The sequence below is a fragment of the Equus asinus genome, chromosome 12 (genome assembly GCF_041296235.1).
Source record: "Equus asinus isolate D_3611 breed Donkey chromosome 12, EquAss-T2T_v2, whole genome shotgun sequence".
NCBI classification, from domain to species: Eukaryota; Metazoa; Chordata; class Mammalia; order Perissodactyla; family Equidae; genus Equus; species Equus asinus.
In genome coordinates, this window is record NC_091801.1 from 18,110,324 (window position 1) to 18,129,774 (window position 19,451).

Consider the following 19,451-nt stretch of genomic DNA (forward strand, 5'->3'; position numbering starts at 1 on the left):
TTTCACACTTGAGATAAAAACTTTTCTGGTCTGCCATTAATTATGTCAGTGGAACACCAGGGATGTTCTTAGCTGTTGTGCTAAAGACTCTAAATAAGAATTATTATTTCCCAGAATTTGAATTAATCTTTCCTTTTCAAAGGTCCCTCTTGGAGTGATTAGAAAGACTGGCTCACTTATCCAGTGGTCTGTGGTGGTGCAGCAGGGATCCAGTCTCTGTCCTTGACCCTTGGGTGTTCCTGCCTCTCTGACTTCTAAAACAACTTGTCTAGAAACCTCAATTCCAGTTCAAATAAGAAATCGACATTGGCAATAAAAATAATTTATTTCTATCAAGAAGTAGTTAAATCATATAAATCAGTACACTTAAGGCCTAGATTGGCACAAAAAGAGGCAGAAAGTTGTAAGGTTTAGTGCATGGCTCATGGGAATCAAATGAATTACGATTCCCAGCATTCATACTGACACAGGTGCTGTAAATGACAATGGAAATAACTAGCACATTTGATTCTCTCATTACATAGCAACTGGAATTGTCCCAATGTATTTACTAAGAGATCTTGAATAGCGTTAACAATGGCAAACATACATATAACAAGGAGTATTCTGGTTTTACAGTATTGTTAAGACACTTGTGTTTTATTCACCTTATCTTACTGACAAGCAGAATTTAAATTAATGCACATATGGTAGTTGATTCCAAGAGTTCACTGCGACCCTAATTTATGGCAAAATTGTACAAAAATAATTCTATACAATTCTACATTATATAAATTAATAATCATGGCCTTTTATTTATGTACATCATATACATCATCATGGGAAAAAGATACCTTATCTACAGATGGAACATAAGTAACTTCCAGGTAGGGGCCAAAAGTAGCACATATTATTAAAGGTTCAGATTTAATATTCCTTTCACCTTAAAAGGCACTGCTGGCTCCACTACATCTTTATTTTAACCGTGTGCAGTAGACAGGCCCTGCCAATTGAAAGTGCCTGGTTTTCCAGGAACCTGCTGCTGCTCCTGGCTCAGTTGCTCTGCCATGAATCGTTTCAGCGTTTCTGAGGTGCCCGGGCGGAGCCAGGGCTCACTTGCAACAGAGTTTGATCTGTCGTCACCCACATGCTTCATGATGTCATCAGGGTCGACCAGTGAACTCTCGTCATCTAAAAGAGGTGAGACAGACATGACTCAGGAAACACAGGTGGCAGGCAGGTGATGCGAACACAGATCTCCTGTAATCTAACCCATTACAGCCTTGCATTTCTCCACAATACTATGTTCTAAACTGTACTATTTTGTCCAGGCCCCTCATTTTAGAGGTAGGAAAGCAAACCCAAGAAGAGGCCAATTTTATGAAACAAAAAACAGTCAAGTAAATAAGGTGACTCCATGGTACCAGAACCCATAGGGATTCCAAGGAAAGCAAAGGAGACTGCGCCAAACATGAAGTTGACCATGGAAGTGTAGGTGGGCTTACTTGGTGTCACCTTCAGGAATGGATGCCATGCAAAAAACTTTTTTTTAATTTAGCAAAGTTTTAGAAATAGTCCCAACCTCTAACTGTAAGGAAATTATAAATCATTTTAGGAAATTACTTCCATTCTTACACCTAATCTAAGAGGCTGTGTCTACTCCATTAAGCAGTAGCTCTTAGTTTGTTTCATTATTAACTAAATTCATTGTACTTAACTTCTATATCTGTGTCTTATTTATTATTAGATACAATATTAGGAAAATCTGTCTTCCTACCCTGTGATGTCAATTTCTTTTTTTTTTAATTACATCTCCTGGTCTGTGAAGGATTAGCCCAGCAAAGGGACATGTGCAATCAACTTAATGAATAATCAATCCACATCGTACCAAAAAGCTCCTGTTTGAAAGGACAATGTTAAAAAAAAAAGTTTTAGAAAACCTTCTGAAGGAGTAGAGTCTTAAAATGTTCTATCTTCTGTCAATTTAAATATATCCCTGTTAAATATTAATTCAACTTATTCTAAAAGAAATTGAGGAACAGGTAATTCTCAGTTTAAATTAAAAGAAAATTCCTTTTAGCTAAAAAAAAAAAAAAAAAAACACTGCTTTCCCCCATTCCCCATTTTTCCAGGCATGCAATGAGAAGTGCTGCTCCCTCAAGTTACCATGGTTGCTGGTATTTGGTATGTAATTATAACCATCAGAACAGACGCCTTAACTGCTAGAGATTATATGAGTACAGTTTTAACACAGTATTAAAAGTAGGATCTAAAAAATACCTTAAAATAATTGCCACTAGAAAATTGTTGTAATGTAATTTAACAGACTAAAGAGAATTGTCCAAATACATCACTCTACAATTTGCTAAGACTAATAATACAGTAGCACTTACTATTATAAAATTGTCCCATTATCCTAATGACTAGTAGCATTGACATAAAAAATGATGGTCTAGGGCTGGCAAAGGAGCCCATTAGTTGCCTAAGGAACCGTGCTGCCTGCCTGTGCTTGGTGAACAAGCTTTCACCAAAGCAATAAGAGACGGTGGAGGCCAACATAATGAGAAGACTAAACTTTGACTTATAAAAAAAAGCAAATACTAACCTGCGGCTATTTTGCTTTGTCCATGGTACAGAAAGCCAAATAAAAAGGTAAAAAAAATTTATTTGTAAGTACTACAAACTTATAATAGACATTATCTAAAGAACTCAAAGTTTTAAAGATAATTTCTTAGAATCTCTCACTTCAGTGAGAGAAGTGAGATGCTGATACTAATCAGCATTTTCCCTGCTGAAAGCAAAGCTTGGGTATATTTAATAAGCAAAACCTTCATCTGTTTAGAATCCACTTGAAAATGGTACCCTCTCTGGTAGAAAGAATCTGACACAAAATTAATCCTGAATCTCCCCGGAGAAGCTACTGTGTTCTAGGCCCCACAACTCAAAGGATTTCCAAACGCCTGCCATCTGCCCCCCAGCCTCAGCGAAACTTCCAGTGAGCAGGTGTTAAGAGTTCTTACAGAATTTGCTCTAGGCAATTAAACTTGGCCATTTACCTGTATTAATAGGTTTATTCTGCAGTTCATTCAATCTTCGCATTCGTTCCTCATTTCTCATTCTAAGCTGATCAATATTTAAACTGGATACAGATTTTAAAGAGAGACCATCTGGTGGTACATTAGGATGACTTTGTTCCTATAGTTAGAAAACAGAACTTCAGAGAAACGATCATTAACGTAAAATATGTTCAGAGTAAATCTGAATCAAAACGTGTTCTTGCCCTTGATAAATGTACAGTGTGATGGACAAAATAAAACAAATGAAGATCTGTAGCGTTTATATTCCAGCTGCCAGTGTTTATCCCTGCAGGCTCAGACTGAAGGTGTAGCATTTGTGGTAACATATAAATGCTGCCAAACGATAAAGGTGGGCAATCATAAGACATTAGAGGGAAAAAACCTGAAAGAGCACGGACTAAGAATCAGGCCAACTACAGTAATCAAGACAGGGTGGCAGTGGCCTAAGGAGAGACATACAGATCAACAGAATCGAAATCAGAGTCCAGAAATGAACTCTCGTGTTTATGGACGGAGGAGCGAACAACATTCACTAGGGGAAGGAACAGTCTTTTCAACAAATCGTACTAGAACAGCTGCATGTCCACATGCAAAAGGATGAATTTAGATCCCTACACCTCATGCCATACACAAAAATTAACTCAAAGTGAATCACTGACCTAAATTTAAAGGCAAAAACGGTGAAACTCCTAGAAGTAACTTTCATGATATTGGGTTAGGCAACAGTTTCTTAGATATGACACCAAAAGCATGCTCGATAGAAGATTTGATAAAGTTGGACCTCATCAAAATTAGATGTTTCTGTGCTGCAGTGGACACCATCAAGAAAGTAAAAGACGGGCCGGCCTAGTGATACAGCAATTAAGTTCACATGCTCCATTTCGGCAGCCCGGGTTTCGCCAGTTCAGACCCCAGATGCGGACGTGGCACCGCTTGTCAAGCCATGCGGTGGCAGGCATCCCACATGTAAAGTAGAGGAAGGTGGGCACAGATGTTAGCTGAGGGCCAGTGAGGAGGATTGGCAGCAGATATTAGCTCATGGCTAGTCCTCCTAAAAAGAAAACCAGAACTAACAACAACAACAACAAAGCCCACAGAATGAGAGAGAATACTTGCAAATCATACATCTAATATGGGACATGTATCCAGACTATATAAAAAACTTACAACTCAACAATAAAAAGACAATCTGATTTCAAAATGAGCAAAGGATGTGAATAGACATTATCTCCAAAGAAGATATCCAAATGGCTAAGAGGTACATGAAAAGATGATCAACATCATTAGGGAAATACAAATCAAACCCACAATGAGATACTCCTTCACACTCACTAGGATGGCTATAATAAAAAAGTAACACGTGTTGGCCAAGGTGTAGAGAAACTGGAAGCTTCATACACTGCTGGTGGGAATGTAAAATGGTGTGGCCACTTTGGAAAACAGTCTGGTAGTTCCTCAAAATGCTAAACATAGTTACCATATAACCCAACCATTCTACTCCTAGTTACATATGCAAGAGAAAAGAAAATATCAAAAAACTTGTACATGAATGTTAAAAGCAGCAGTATTCATAAAAGATAAAAAGGGGAAACAACCCAAATGTCCATCGAATGTTGACTGGATAAACAAAATGTGGACTATCCATACAATGAAATATTATTCAGCAATAAAAAGGAATTATGCACTGATATGCTATAACTTAGATGACCTTTGGGGATTTAAAAAAAAAAAAGAAGCCAGTAACAAATGACCAAATATTGTATGACCTCATTTATGTGTGTCCAGGAAAAGCAAATCTATAGAGACAGAAGGTAGATGAGTGGTTGCCTAGGGAAACAAGTAAGCATGTTACTGCCACCCGGTAAATAAAGTTGTACATATAATAATGCTAATGACAGCATTCGTCATTTATTGAGAGCTCCCTGCGTACTTGACTCTATGCTAAGTGCTGCACATATGTTATATAACTATATTTCCATGTCATACATAAGGAAACACAGTTTAAGAAATTGCCCAAAGGTGCTTACTCAACAAAGACAGGACATAGTTGGGACATGTACTAAGGACTCCAAAGCCTGCACTTTTTACTGGCTACACTGTAAAGACATTTACACATGTTCTGTGAAAAGAACATGGGTTTGAATATCAGCCTTCCTGCCTGTGTGACCTTAGGCAACTTATCTGACCAAATGGAGAAGATGCCTGTATGGTAGACTTAGGTGATAAGGAAGTTATAGCAGATTTTCCAATAAATGGTATTAGTTGCTTCTTGTGCCTTCTCTGAAATCCATATGTTCTGCAAGGGGAAGGAGGAATGCTGGGGTGAGGCATTAACATTTATAGGGCAGAGATTCTGTGCCAGGTACTAGGCTTAGACTTACAGCCACCCTAAGAGTTAGGAAAATACTACCTCACAGAAGCCAAAGCACCAGAATTCAGTGCAACAGTCATCCAGCTAATTGGGTGACCCTAGATTGAGACCCCTGTCCACCTCTCTTCCAGAGCAAGTGCCCTTTCTCTATTGGACCACATGAATTTAACATGGGTCAGAACTTGGACCTCTCACTCCTAAAGTGAAAAGGGAAAAAGGAAAAGGATATTTCCTACATACAAAGTCCAGTCCTTTCAACTTGTTCCTCCTGCGCTCCCTTGCAGAGGGCAGCTGTGATGGTGGAGGGAAGGCATCGTCTTCAATGGCAGGATACGTCTCACCATAAGCACCTAGAAGGTCCAGACAAGGGAGAAGTATTACACATCCACCATTTCAAATCATTTTACTCAGAGCTAAACCAAGACTCTGTCTTTTAATAGCTTTATTAAGATACATATAATAAAATTCACCCACTATAAATATATATAGTTCAATAATTTTTATAGAATTGTGTAATTATCACTAACATTCCTATCACCTCAAAAGGCTTCTTTGTACTCAGTGGCAATCATTGCCTACTCCCACCTGCCCAATCCCATGTAAATACTGATCTGCTTTCAGTCTCAACAGATTTACCTTACCTGAGATTCCATATAAATGGAGTTATACAATGTAATACTTTGTGTCTTTCACTTAGCGTAATGTGTTTGAGGTTCATCTATGCTGTACCATGTATCAGTAGTTCATTCTGTTTTACTGCTGAATAGTACTCCATCATACCATATTTTGTCTATGCATTCACCAGTTGTTGGTCATTTGAACTATTACTAGTTGGTGATTATTAATAATACTGCTATGAACATTCATGGTCTTTGTGTGACCATATGTTCTCCTTTCTTTGGAATATTCTTAGGAATAAAATTGCCAGATATTATGGTAACTCTAAACTGCCAAACTATTTTCAAAAGTAGTTCTACCATTTTACATTGTAAGAAGGTTCTAGTTTCCTCATCATCAATACTTGGTATTGTCAGTCTTTTTGATCATAGCCATTCTAGTGGGTCAACAACCTATTTGACCATGGAAGTGAATAGCTTACAATATTTAGAATTTTTTCCCTTACTCTTTATTTTGAAAAAATTAAAACCTAAAGAAAAGTTATAATACAATGAATAACTAAAATCACCATTTCTTATTTTGCCACATTTATTTTACTTCTATATAGATTTTGGTGGATTTTTGTTGCTTGTTTTTGCTGAACAAATTGCAGACATCCTGACACTTTGTTCCTAAACACTTCAGCATGTGCCATCTAAGAACAAGGAAATTTTACATTGATACAATACTATCATTTAACATAAAATTGATATTCAAATTTCTGAAAGTTAGTGTACAGCCTTTTTCCTTTTTAAAGCAGCAATAACTACATTTTATTTTATATAAATAAAATATAAATAAAATTTTATATGGGGTTTTCTAAAACTCCAAAAACACAATTTTCTGACTTCATTATAGTAGTCCCCACCACTAATTCACACTCTCTCTCTTTTTAATAGACTTTATTAGTTTACAGGAGTTTTAAGTTCAGCAAAACTGAGTGGAAAGTACAGAGAATTCCCATATATCTCCTTCCCCCAAAACACTCACAACTTATCCCACTATCAGCAGCCCCCACCAGAGTGGTACATCTGCTAAAACTGATGAACTTACATTGACACATCGGTATCGCCCAAAGTCCATACTTTACATTAGGGTTCACTCTTGGTGTTGAACATTCTATGGGTTTTGACATGTATCCACCAGTATCACACACTAAAAATCCTCTGAGCTCCACCTATTCATTCCTCCCTCTGCTCTAACCCCTGGCAAACATGATCCTTCTACTGCCTCCGTAGTTTTGCCTTTTCCAGGTCATACAGTTGGAATCATACAGTATGTTGCCTATTCAGACTAGCTTTTTTCACTTTTATATACGTTCAAGGTTCCTCCACATCTTTTCATGGCTTTGTAGCTCATTTCTTTTTAGCACTGAATAATATTGCATTGTCTAGATGTACCACGGTATATTTATCCATTCACCTACTGAAGGACATCTTGGTTGCTTCCAGGTTTTGGCACTTATGGATAAAAACTGCTATAAACATCTGTGTTCAGGTTTTTGTGTGGACACAAGTTTCAACTCCTTTGGGTAAACACCAAGGAGTGCAGTTTCTGGATTGTATGTAAGAGTATGTTTAGTTTTGTAAGAAAGTGCCAAAGTGGCTGTATTCCCACCAGTGAGTGAGAGTTCCTACTGCTCCACAACCTTGTCAGCATTTGGTGTTATCAGTGTTCTGGGTTTTGGCCATTCTGTTAGGTGTGCAGTGGTATTTCATTGTGTTAATTTGCATTTCCCTGATGACACAGGATGTGGAGAATCTTTTCATATGCTTATTTACCATCTGTATGTCTTCTTTGGTGAAGTGTCTGCTTGGGTCTTTTCCCCACCTTTTAATTGGGTTGTTTTTTTTCTTATTGTTGAGTTTTAAGAGTTCTTTGTATATTTTAGATAAGTCCTTTATTAGATATGTCTTTTGCAAATGTTTTCTTAACATTGTCCTTTGAAGAGTATTAGTTTTTAACTTTAATGAAATCCAGTTTATCAGTTATTTCTCTCACAGATTGTGCCTTTGGTGTCATATCTAAAAGTTATCCCCAAGTTCTTCTAAGTTTTCTATGTTATCTTGTAGAAGTCTTATAGTTTTTCATTTTATATTTAGGTCTATGGTCCATTTTGAGTTGATTTTTGTGAAGGGTGTGTCTAGATTCATTCTTTTGTGCAGGGATGTCCAGTTGTTCTAGTGCCATTTGTTGAAAAGACTGTCTTTTCTCCATTGCACTGCCTTTGCTCTTTTGTCAAAGATCAGTTGACTATACTTGCATGGTTCTATTTCTGGACTCTATTCTGTTCCACTGATCTATTTGTCTCTTCTTTCACCAATACCACACTGTCTTGATTAGTATAACTTTATAGTAAGTCTTGAAGTCAGTTAGTGTCAGTCTTCTGACTGTTGTTCTTCAATACTGGGTTGGTTATTCTGGGTCTTTTGCCTCACCATATAAAATTTGGAATCAGTTTGCCAGTATCCACAAAATAACTCATCAGGATTTTGACTGGAATTTCCTTGAATCTATAGATCAAGTTGGGAAGAACTCACATCTTGACAATATTGATTCTCCCAAGCCATGTACATGGACTACTACTCCCTTTATTTCTTTCATGAGAGTTTTATAGTTGTCTTCATAAAGATCTTGTACATATTTTGTAAGATTTATATCTATGTATTTCTTTTTTAACGGGGTGCTAATGTAAACGATATTGTGTTTTAAATTTGAAGTTCCACTTGTTCATTGCTGGTATATAGGAAAGTGATTGACTTTTGTGTATTAACTTGGTATCCTGCAACCTTGCTATAATTGCTTATTAGTCCTAGGGGGGTTTTTTGTTGAATCTTTCAGATTTTCTATAGACAAATGTCATCTGAACACAAAAAACAGTATTATTTCTTCCTTCCCAATATATATACCTTTTATTTCCTTTTCTTGCATTACTGCATTAGCTAGGATTTCCATGATGATGTTGAGGACTGGTGAGAGGGGACACCTTTGCCTTGTTCTTGGTCTTAGCAGGAAAGTTTCTAGTTTCTCATCGTTAAATATGATGTAGGCTTTTTGTAGATGTTCTTTATCACGTTGAGAAAGTTCCCACGTATTCCTAGTTTGCTGAGAGTTATCATGAGTGGGTGTTGAATTTAGTTCAATGCCTTTCCACATCTATTGATAATGATCATGCAATTTTTCTTCTTTAGCCTGTTGATGTGATGGATTGTGGTAACTGATTTGGATGAATTATATTAATTGGATGTAAACCAGCTTTGCATACCGGCAATGTATAATTCTTGGTTGTAGTGTATAATTCTTTTTCAGTTTTTTAAGTATGCTTTTGGGGGAGGGGAGAAGACTGGCCCTGAGCCAACCTCTATTGCCAATCTTCCTTTTTTTTTTTCTCCCCAAAGCCCCAGTACATAGTTGTATATCCTAGTTGTAGGTCATTCTAGTTCTTCTATGTGGGATGCCGCTACAGCATGGCTTGATGAGCAGTGTGTATGTCCATGCTCAGGATCCAAACCAGCAAACCCCAGGCTGCTGAAGTGGAGTGCACAAACTTAACCACTCATTCACAGGGCCAGCTCATATAATTCTTTTTATACATTGTTGGATTCAATTTGCTAATATTTTGTTGAGAATTTTTGCATGTATGTTCATTAGAGATATTGGTCTGTAGTTTTCTTGTGTTGTCTTTGTTGGTTTGGTATTAGGGTAATGCTGGACACACAATGCATTAAGAGTATTCCCTCTGCTTCTGTCTTCTGGAAGAAGCTGTAGAGATTTGGTATAATTCTTCCCTGAAGGTTGGGTAGATATCATCAGTGAACCCATCTGGGCCTGAGGTTTTCTGTTTCGGAAGGTTATTAATTATTGATTCAATTTCTTTTTTTTTTTATTGTTCTCATAGTCAATTTGGGTTTTTCCCCCAGCTTTGCTGAGACATAACTGACATATAACACTGTGTAAGTTCAAGGTGTACAATGTGACGATTTGATATACCCATGTATTGTGAAATGTTTACCACAATAAAGTTAGTTAACACATCCTTCACCTCACATAATTACCATTTTATTGTTGTTATGGTGAAAACATTAAAGCTCTACTCTCATAGCAACTTTCAAATATATTGTTAACTAGTCACCATGCTGCACACGAGATCCCTGGAACTTACTCATCTTATAACTGAAAGTTTGTACCCTTTGACTAACATTTCTCCCACCTCTCAATTTCTTTAATAGATACAGGCCTATTCGAAGTGCATTTCTTCTTGTGTGCCTTTTGGCAGATGGTGACTTTCAAGGAACTGGTCTATTTCATCTAGGTTATCAAAAAAAAAAGAAAGCATTGAAACTACCAGCCTTACCCACATTCATTAGAACAGTGGTAGCACAGTGGTGACCATAGGATATTTGTGGTGACCATTAATCAGAAAGACAGACTGCTGTATCTTGAGTCTAGAACGATGAAATACTCTAACACACCATCCTGAATGCCCCAGACTGTCTCCACTGTTAGCAAGGACAGGTCACACTTCCCTGATGCCTCCACAGACAAGCTATCTTCCCATCCCTATTTCCTGCTGGTTTCTCTATCTTTACTCACTCTCACAATATGACTTCCTTGGAAAGGAAAAACTCATTTAAGAAGAAAAAACTGGAAGACAAATATAGGCTAGTTTAGAATTTTTATCACATGAAATTATAAAGTAATCCACATGAAATATAACTAATATGTAGAAGAGAGAATTCCTTGATGGCCCTAGGATGGCAGAAATGCTTATGATCAGAGTACCTAATTATAAGCATATATCACAATACTTAAAAGATCCCGTGGTACCTTCACATATCTTCTGAAGACTAAGTTATATGCTTACAACTTTTTAAAAGTGAAACAGTAAGATAATTGTAGATTCACGTGGGGTTGTAGGAAATAATAGAGATCCCTTGTACACTTTGCCCAGTTAACCCCAATGGCAACATTTTGCAAAACAAGAGCAACAATCTCACACCCAGGACATTCATACTGTTACAATCCACCAATCTTATTCAAATTTTTCCAGTTTTACTTGTACTCATTCGTGTGTTTGTGTGATTAAGCTCTACAGCATTTTATTGCCTGTTTACATTTGCTTGTCAATCCCTATTGTCAAGATTAAAAACTGCTCCAAAACCACAAAGATCTTCATGTCACCCTTTTATAACTACACACACCTCTCCTTACCCCCTAACCCTGGCAACTGCCAGCCCTTCTTTAAAATTTTGTCATTTCAAAAATGTTATATAAGTGGAATCATACAGAATGTAACTTTTGGGGATTGGATCTTTTTGTTCAGCAATATTTCTCTGGAGAGTCACCCAAGTTATCACGTGTATCAATAGTCTGTTCCTTTCTGGTGCTTAGTATATTCCATGGTATGGACGTACTACAATTTGTTTAACTGCTCACCAGTTGGAGGACATCTGGGCTGATGCCAGTTTTGGCTGTTAGAAGTAAAGCTGTTACGAAAATTCATGTACAGGTTTTTGTGTGAACCATTCCTATGACTTCTAAAGTTCATATTAGTTATTCTAATTTTGAAAACTTTGTAAGTCATATTTGATGATTATCCATTAAGTTAGTAACACAGAATATTCCTTTTTTTACCACATTTCACAAGAAAGACTAAAGAAAGTATCAATTTTTTAAGTATAGAGAAAAACACTTAAAAGAAACATAAACAATGTTTCATATTTGAACAAACAGATTGGTAAAATAAATATACTCACCAATAAAAGCACTATCAGATTCCAATAATGAATTTTTCAAGAAATCATTAGTGTCACCTCCAGGCTAAAAGAAACATCATATATTAATGACTATTTTTATTAATCCTCTGGAAAAACATCAAATTTGTACTAAGAGGCACAAGTCTTTACACTGTCCCCAATATCAGCAAAAGAGGATGGGGACAGGTAGGCCTGGCTGCTTCCCTCCTACACTGCATTCTGATGCCCAGCAAACACAGGAAAGGCTAAGCATGTAAACTTCCACCAGGGAAGAGAAGACAACAGTAAGACTTGATCTCTCCAGCCTAGAGATTTTGGCAAGCAGACTTCTACTCCCTAACTCCACTCCTTCCTGCCCCCTTGTGGTTGAAGTCAAATAAAAGGCTCACATTGGTGATAAAAACTATTATATTTTCATAGAGTATGAAGCAGTCGACCCAATTAAACATTAAAAGTCTTTAAACCATTGCCAAGATTCATTCATTCTTTCAATAAATCTGTAGAGTACACTTACTATTTCCTCCTTGCTAGGAACTGGAAATACAAAGATGAGTAAGAGCTTCTGCTCTGGAGTAGATCATAGTCCAGTGGCAGAGAGAGGCATGCCCTCAATAATGACAGCCCTCTGTGACAGCTGTCACAAAGGCATAGCAAAGATATAGAAGGACACAGAGTAGGAGAAAAAAATAATGCTAGGGTTGGGCTTGTAATGAACTCTCAAATGAGAGGTAAATTTATAGAGAGAGAATTTTACACTAGGGATAATGTCACCCTATATTTTGGAAGGAACCTAAAGTCACCTAACACCACCTCCATGCATGTCCCCCACAGATTTCTAGGATTTGCTAGAAGACTCCAGTGAAGACCTATCCATTAATTTTTAAGGAAATACATTCCACTGAGACACAGTATTAATAATCAGAAGGTTCCTCTCTTTCACTGAATTCTTCTATATATTGAATTTAAATCTCCTTGTTAATTTACCACCCATTGACTCTACTTCTGCTTTCCAGCATGATAATAGTAGCGTCTAATATTTAACAAATGGTCTGAACCAGCTGTTCTTAGCACTGCACACATATTGCCCAACCTCTCTCCTGCATCACAGTCCTTCACATAACTGAAAGGAGTGATCACAGTCCACCTAAGCCCTGTCTTCTCCATGACAATCTTCCCCAGTTTTATCTTGTGTTTCTCATATAATCCAGTTTTTAGGAAGATGAGGAGCCCAACATTTATTAGCTTTTTTGTAACAGCCATGATAAACTGTTGGCTTATGCTGAGTTTCTACTTGGTGTTATTAATCCAGGATTTTAACCAAAATCCCAGATGTTAAATTTCAGTATCTTTTCACTGAGAAATGTGCCTGCTACATACAAAGAACCTACTGACCTGTAGAGTATTCAGGAATAGGTGTCAATACGTCTCAGGCCATGAAGTACAGGGACAAAGAGGTGCTCCAGAGTCCAGCCTGGGTTCAGATCTGGGCTTTACTGCTCATCAACTGTGTGATCATGGCTAGTTTCCTCTGATGTAAAATCAGGACAACCATACCTTGTTGTGAACTTTAGAGTATATGAATGTCAAGTACCTCCCACAGGTACAGAGTGTGGTCAATAAATGGTAGCTATTAGCAACATCAAATCATCATCATTATTATCAGTTCAAAACCAAGCACAACAGCTACCAACCGGTAAGCCTGGGCACCTAGTAGCCTAGCTGAGTCTTACTTTTATAATCTGAAAATGGGAATAATACTGGCTGTCTCTTTAGTGTGTGTGGAGATTAAATTTATTTCCAGCCTTGATCTTTTCCCCTGAACTCGTTCTCTTATCTGTCTACTCATCAGCTCCAATTGTTTGTCTAATAGGCAGCTCAAACTTACCATGGAAACTAAGTTCCTAATCTCTCCCCCCCAAATGTTTCTCCTGCTTCTCTACCTCAGTAAATAGCAACTCCCAACCAAAACCTTGAAGTCCATCTTTGACTCCTCTCATATCCCACATCCAATATGTCAAAAATCCTTTCAGGTCTCCTTTCAAAATAAATCCAATCACTTCTGACCAAGTCTGTGGCTCCCACCTCAGGCTAAATCACCTTCAGTCTTACCTAGATTATAGCAGTAGCCTCTTGTCCCCCTCAGTCTGTTCTCAACAAACAGTAGTCAGTGATCATGTTAAAACATGAACAAATTGTGCCACTCCTCTGCTCAGAAACTTTGGGAGTTTCTCATCACATTCCCAGCATAAAGGGCAAAGCCCTCTGATGGCCTGCGAGGCTCTGCTGTCCAGCCGTCACCTAACTCATTTGCTCCCACTTGCCCTTGCTCGTGGCTCTGCAGCCTCCCCGCCTTCTCACTGTTCCTAGCATGGACCAGGCCTACTCCTGCCCAGGGCCTCTGCCTAGAAGGTTCTTCCTCCAGATGTGTCCCCCGATATTTCACAGGGCCACCTCCCTGATGTCCTTATTCAAATGTGGCCTACTCAGCAAGCCTTCCATGTTCACTGTACTTCAAATTAAACCCTCTCACCCCAGTATTCCCAAACCCCCTTTCCCAGCTATCATTTTCTCCAGAGCCCCACAATTTAACACACTATATATTTTACTTATTTGTTTATTTTCTCTCCCTCTTACCAGAAAGTAAGTCCTCAGAGAGCAGAGATTTTTGTTCCTTTTGTTCACTCCTGTACCCCTAGCACCTAGAATAGTATCTGATCCATAGTAAGAATTCAGTAAATATTTGTGGAATGAAAATGGCTCATCCCTTCTCTCCATTGTCTTTGCACAGATGTCACCTCCTAAGGATAAGAGTGACACTCTTGTTGTTGTTAGTGCCATCAAGTCAATTCCAACTCCTAGTGCCCCTGTGGACAGTAGAGCAGAACCCTGCCTGGTCTTTTGCACCATCCTCTCATGAACTTCTGGTACTGTATCAGACAATGCTCTACTGCTATTCATAGGGTATTCATGACCAATTTTTTCAGAAGTGGACTGCTTATACTGAGAGCAAACATTTAGACTGCACTCATGATGGGCCAGGCCCTATTCTAAGGGCTTTTTTTTTTTTAAAATATATTTTCAGCCATCCTTTTTTTTTTTGGTGAGGAAGATTGGCCCTGAGCTAACATCTATTGCCATTCTTCCTCTTTTTCTCTTCTCTCCCCAAAGCCCCAGTACATAGTTGTATTGTAAGTCATTCTAGTTCTTCTATGTGGGATGCCACCACAAAATGGCTTGATGAGCAGTGTCTAGATTCGTGCCCAGGATCTGAACCAGCGAACCCCAGGCCACAGAAGTGGAAAGCACAGACTTAACCACTCAGCCATAGGGCCAGCCCCCCAAGGGCCTTTAATATATTATCTCACTTCATCCTCACAACAACCCTTGAGCTATTTTTTATTTCTTTAATAAACATTTATATAGAAATTATTACATGCTAGGCCTGTCCCTAAGTGCCTTGCAAATATAATTAATTTAATCCTTATAACCATCCTCAGAGTTAAGTACTATTATCCCATTTTATAGAGTAGGAAACTGAGGCTCAGAAAGATTATATAATTTTCCTGCAGTCACACAGCTAAAAGCAGACTACCTGGAATAGCCTAACTCAAGAGTCTTGTTTTTAGCCATTACAGTATGCTTTCTCTACATACTGTACTAATACATCTCTAGTTAGCCACTACACCAATGAGACAAGATTTAAATTCTTTATTAATTCAATATTCTTGAAGAATTCAAAATTGGAATGCACACTCATCATATTCCTAAAAATTTTACCCCCCGAAAGCTAACTTGAAAAATTATAACTGATTTCTCACCATCCTGTGGTCTCGCACTTTAGCACTTGGGATGGCATCCAAGTCAACTGTAATCAGTGGAGAACAAAAACAAATTAAAAGGTTAGAAAATGTTTAAAAAATAAAAATAAATTTTGGAATATCTTTTGTGACTAGCTTTCTACTGGAAATTACTTTTCAACTATTGTATTTCAGAATGTTTTTAAGATACGACTTGTTTATCAATAAATATAACCCAGCATCCATTCTAGTTGGATAAAATTCTCCCATTCACATTAATGAATATAAAAAGTAAAATCATTGTGAACTTAAAATTAATGCCTACAGAAAAAGAAAACAATGCAGGATTCTTCACCATCTTCTCTCATATGTCTACACTCTGTGTAGAAAGCGGTTGAGTGGAGTTCAACAGGGGACTCCCTCACATGGAATTGAAGGAAGGTAAATGCCAGGCACCTGGTTCCAGGGGCAAAGGTTTTGGATCAGATATCCCACAGGCTTCTCCGATGTGACCAGTGTTCCTACTTCTGCCTCTGAATAGTGCATTTTGTCCTTTTACATACTGCCTTTGGGAATAAATAGGCTGCCAACAATAGGCTGTTTTCCTACTTAGATATTTTATAGCCATTTTTGTGATTGTTTCTATAAACATAAACCATATTCTTATGAATCAAGTCATCGTAGTGTTTGCTGGAAGTTGAGGGATGGTTGCTATGAGAAATGGATACCCTCAGTGCCAAAATGCACCTGTCTCCACCTGAGGACTATGTTAGGGCTAATCAGCCTCAGTTGCCAAGATCGCATCAGATCAGATCATCAACTGGGTATCCTAAGGAAAAATTCCACCAAAATGGATGTAAAGGTTTAATAATGTACTTGCTTCTCTCTTCTCTCCTGATGATATGCCTACTATTTATCATAGAGTTTGGGTTATTCTGCTGTCAGAAGGTGATCTATGAGACCATTGTTAAAAATTCTGTACAAGTTGGAGGAAAGACTTTCCCTATATACAATTTTTATCAAAGTCTTGACCTGTGATCTGGGCCCAAAGTGGTACACTACTTACTCCTGTGATACTGTCTCATGCCATCAAAAAATGTTCCCCAAATTCTGCCAGCCAGACTAGCCTGCTAAGGTAGGGTCTTAAATTTCCCTAAAAATAACTGGTAGGACCATCTCCTCCTCTTCTTGTTACCTGATTGTTGTGTTTTTATAACTCATTTTCCATAGCCACCCCCAATGGCCTGAAGGCTGGCCAAGCTAGCGAAATACATGTGAAGGTCACGCAGTACACCCAGGTCAATAGGGCCCATCAATGCTCTCTGAGGCAACTAGCTCCACTCTGCCTCTAGGTGCCTGCCCGCCCACCCCCACCCCCGTTACACACTCCCAAGGGACCCCAGATTTCTCTTTTGTAGCATTTATCACACTTATACCCATTTAGCATCTAACTTCTCTAATCCAGTCTAAGCTCCTTGAGAGAAGTAGCATATTTCATTCATCATCATATCTCCTAGATACAGATCAGCACCTGGGCTCACAGAAAGCACTCAGAAAGTATCTGTTGATTGGCTGATTATACAAGAAGATATTCATAGCCAAGTCTGATGCTTTACAGATTTTTATGCCGTACCAAGATTTAAACAGACACACACACACAGTAGAGAAATGCCCCGTAGGGCACTGATGTGTTTGCCCAGCATTCCTTCCCTTGGTTCCCAGTTCCTGGTGCAGATGTCACCTGGCCTAGTCAAGGGATTCAGTCCTCTGGCTGTGGTGAATGGCTGGATGCTCCTCATGCATGGATGTATGACCCCAGCCAAGCCAATCAGAGCCCTCTCTTGGACTTGTTCTTTTCTGGGACTACAAGCCAGTGAAGGGAGCCTGCTTGGGACTGAAATCAAAACAAGAGACGGAGAAAGAAAGCTGACAAAAAAACAACCTATTGATACTATTTGAAACAGTAATGATTATTTCTTACCTTCAGCATCTTCCTGCATTTTTATTCTATTCAGTCTCTTCTGCTGCTCTCTCAGCAGGGCTTGCTGCTGAATCTCTAAGGTGTGACGATCTCTTGGAGGGTCTGGGTACATAAATTTCAGATCAAGTCGTGTTTCTGAATCTGTTGCAAAAAATAAGTTATATAACTAAGTTAAATCTTGTTTTCAAATGAGATTTTATAAAACTTCACTAGAAGTATCATATGAGTAACCTAATGTCAAAATCAAGGAACACTATAAATAATGGGACATCACCAAAGTCAAAGGACATTAAAATCATCATAAAACTAAAGAACATGAACTTAATATTCTTTAAATAACGCCTTTTCACAAATTTCCCAACATTATAAGGAAGTTCCCAGGACAAGCAGCAGCTTATTGACGGCTTCTCCATCCCTACCTCCCCACACCCCCAAAATGCCCCCCTGAGAATGCGGCAGGGCAACCAAGTACAGGTATATCCCAGTGGCAGTGACATGGCTCTAACTCAGGCCGCCATGAGACAGTGTAATCACAGCCACTCCCTAAAATACACTGGAAAAATGAAAACATAATGTTACTGGCCAATTAATATTTTAACCCTTGCAAATATCATACGAAAAGCAAGATAAATGCAGGCTGGCTGGAACTTTAGGAGGAATGTCATTACTGGAGGAAATGACAGTCTAAGTAAGAATCCACTATGCTGCGAGTTCAAGAATATCAGTTATCAGAATAAAAATGTTAAACCCTAATTTTTAAATCTCGAGAATAAAAATATAGTTCATACATTTAAAAAACCTTGAAAATATTATTCCCTTTCATCTACTAATTACACTGATGGGGTATAATTTAAAGAAATGATCCTAAGTATATAAAAAGTTTTATGATCAGAAATTATTAAAATAATATAATAGTGAAAAATGGGAAGCATGTCGAATATCTAAGAATTAGAAAATGATTAATAGGAAAGTTAACAGAAGAGACCCCGGATACGTGAACTTGGACTGGACCACTTCCAGACTCAATTTCCTCTCTATAAAAACCAAAGATATCAACAACTAAGTCATATGATGAATGAGGACTAGAGATGGTAATAAAGGGAAACGAATGGCTCGATTTTAGGTCTCAAGACCTCTTTACACTCTTAAAAATTGAGGACCCCAAAGAGCTTTTATTTATGTGTATCTCTCTGTCTCTCTCTCTCACACACACATGCACACACACAACATATTAGCAATTAAAACTAAGAAATTTTTAAAACATGAGAATTCTATTAACTTCAGAACAATGAGGTCATCACATGCCTTGTAACCGCTGGAAAATCTGTACACACATGAGAGAATAAAAATGAAAAAGACAAATAATGTCTTAGTTTATAATAAAAACAGTTTTGAAATCACAGGTCCCCTGAGAGGTCCCCATCAAACTCTCAGATCCACTGGCTTAATACAATGCCTGTCATATACTAAGTAATCAATAAATGATAGCATTAAAAAAAACTATAATATATGTAATTGATGACACTTGTAAAGCTAAATGAAAACAAGAGAAAATTAAATAACATAATTATATCTTGTTTTTCTTTGAATTCTTTTCAAGTAGGCTCAGAAGGAAGACCAGAAAACATACAAAATATTAATGGTGTTTATATTTAGGTGGTTTGAGTACAGTGATTTTTTTCCCCATCTTTCTGTATTTTCAAAACTTTCTATAACAGATATTATTTTTAAAAATAAGAAAAAGAGGAAAAGTTTAAATTCTGGTTTATCTGCTATAGGTCATATGACCACACATATTCGCTTCCTCCACTGCTCTGTAAAGAAAAATACCAT

At 37.8% G+C, this 19,451-nt stretch overlaps 1 protein-coding gene across 19 annotated transcripts in view; it reads right to left on the reverse strand.

Moving 5' to 3' along the window:
- Positions 1 to 308: 308 nt before the first annotated feature.
- CSPP1 (centrosome and spindle pole associated protein 1) overlaps positions 309 to 19,451 on the reverse strand; it is a 151,096-nt gene continuing 131,953 nt past the window's right edge. For 17 of the 19 annotated variants that reach the window (XM_070481155.1, XM_070481162.1, XM_070481161.1 and 14 more), the window contains 6 exons: positions 17,619 to 17,759; positions 15,659 to 15,705; positions 11,841 to 11,904; positions 5,668 to 5,777; positions 3,036 to 3,174; positions 309 to 1,170 (listed from right to left, as the gene is read on the reverse strand). In XM_070481155.1, coding sequence (XP_070337256.1) covers positions 959 to 1,170; positions 3,036 to 3,174; positions 5,668 to 5,777; positions 11,841 to 11,904; positions 15,659 to 15,705; positions 17,619 to 17,759 — 713 coding nt within the window. In that variant the 3' untranslated portion in view covers positions 309 to 958. Of the gene's footprint in view, positions 1,171 to 1,756; positions 1,878 to 3,035; positions 3,175 to 5,667; positions 5,778 to 11,840; positions 11,905 to 15,658; positions 15,706 to 17,115; positions 17,532 to 17,618; positions 17,760 to 19,451 lie in introns of those variants that run through there. The other 2 variants (XR_011493170.1, XM_070481153.1) reach the window with 2 other exon arrangements.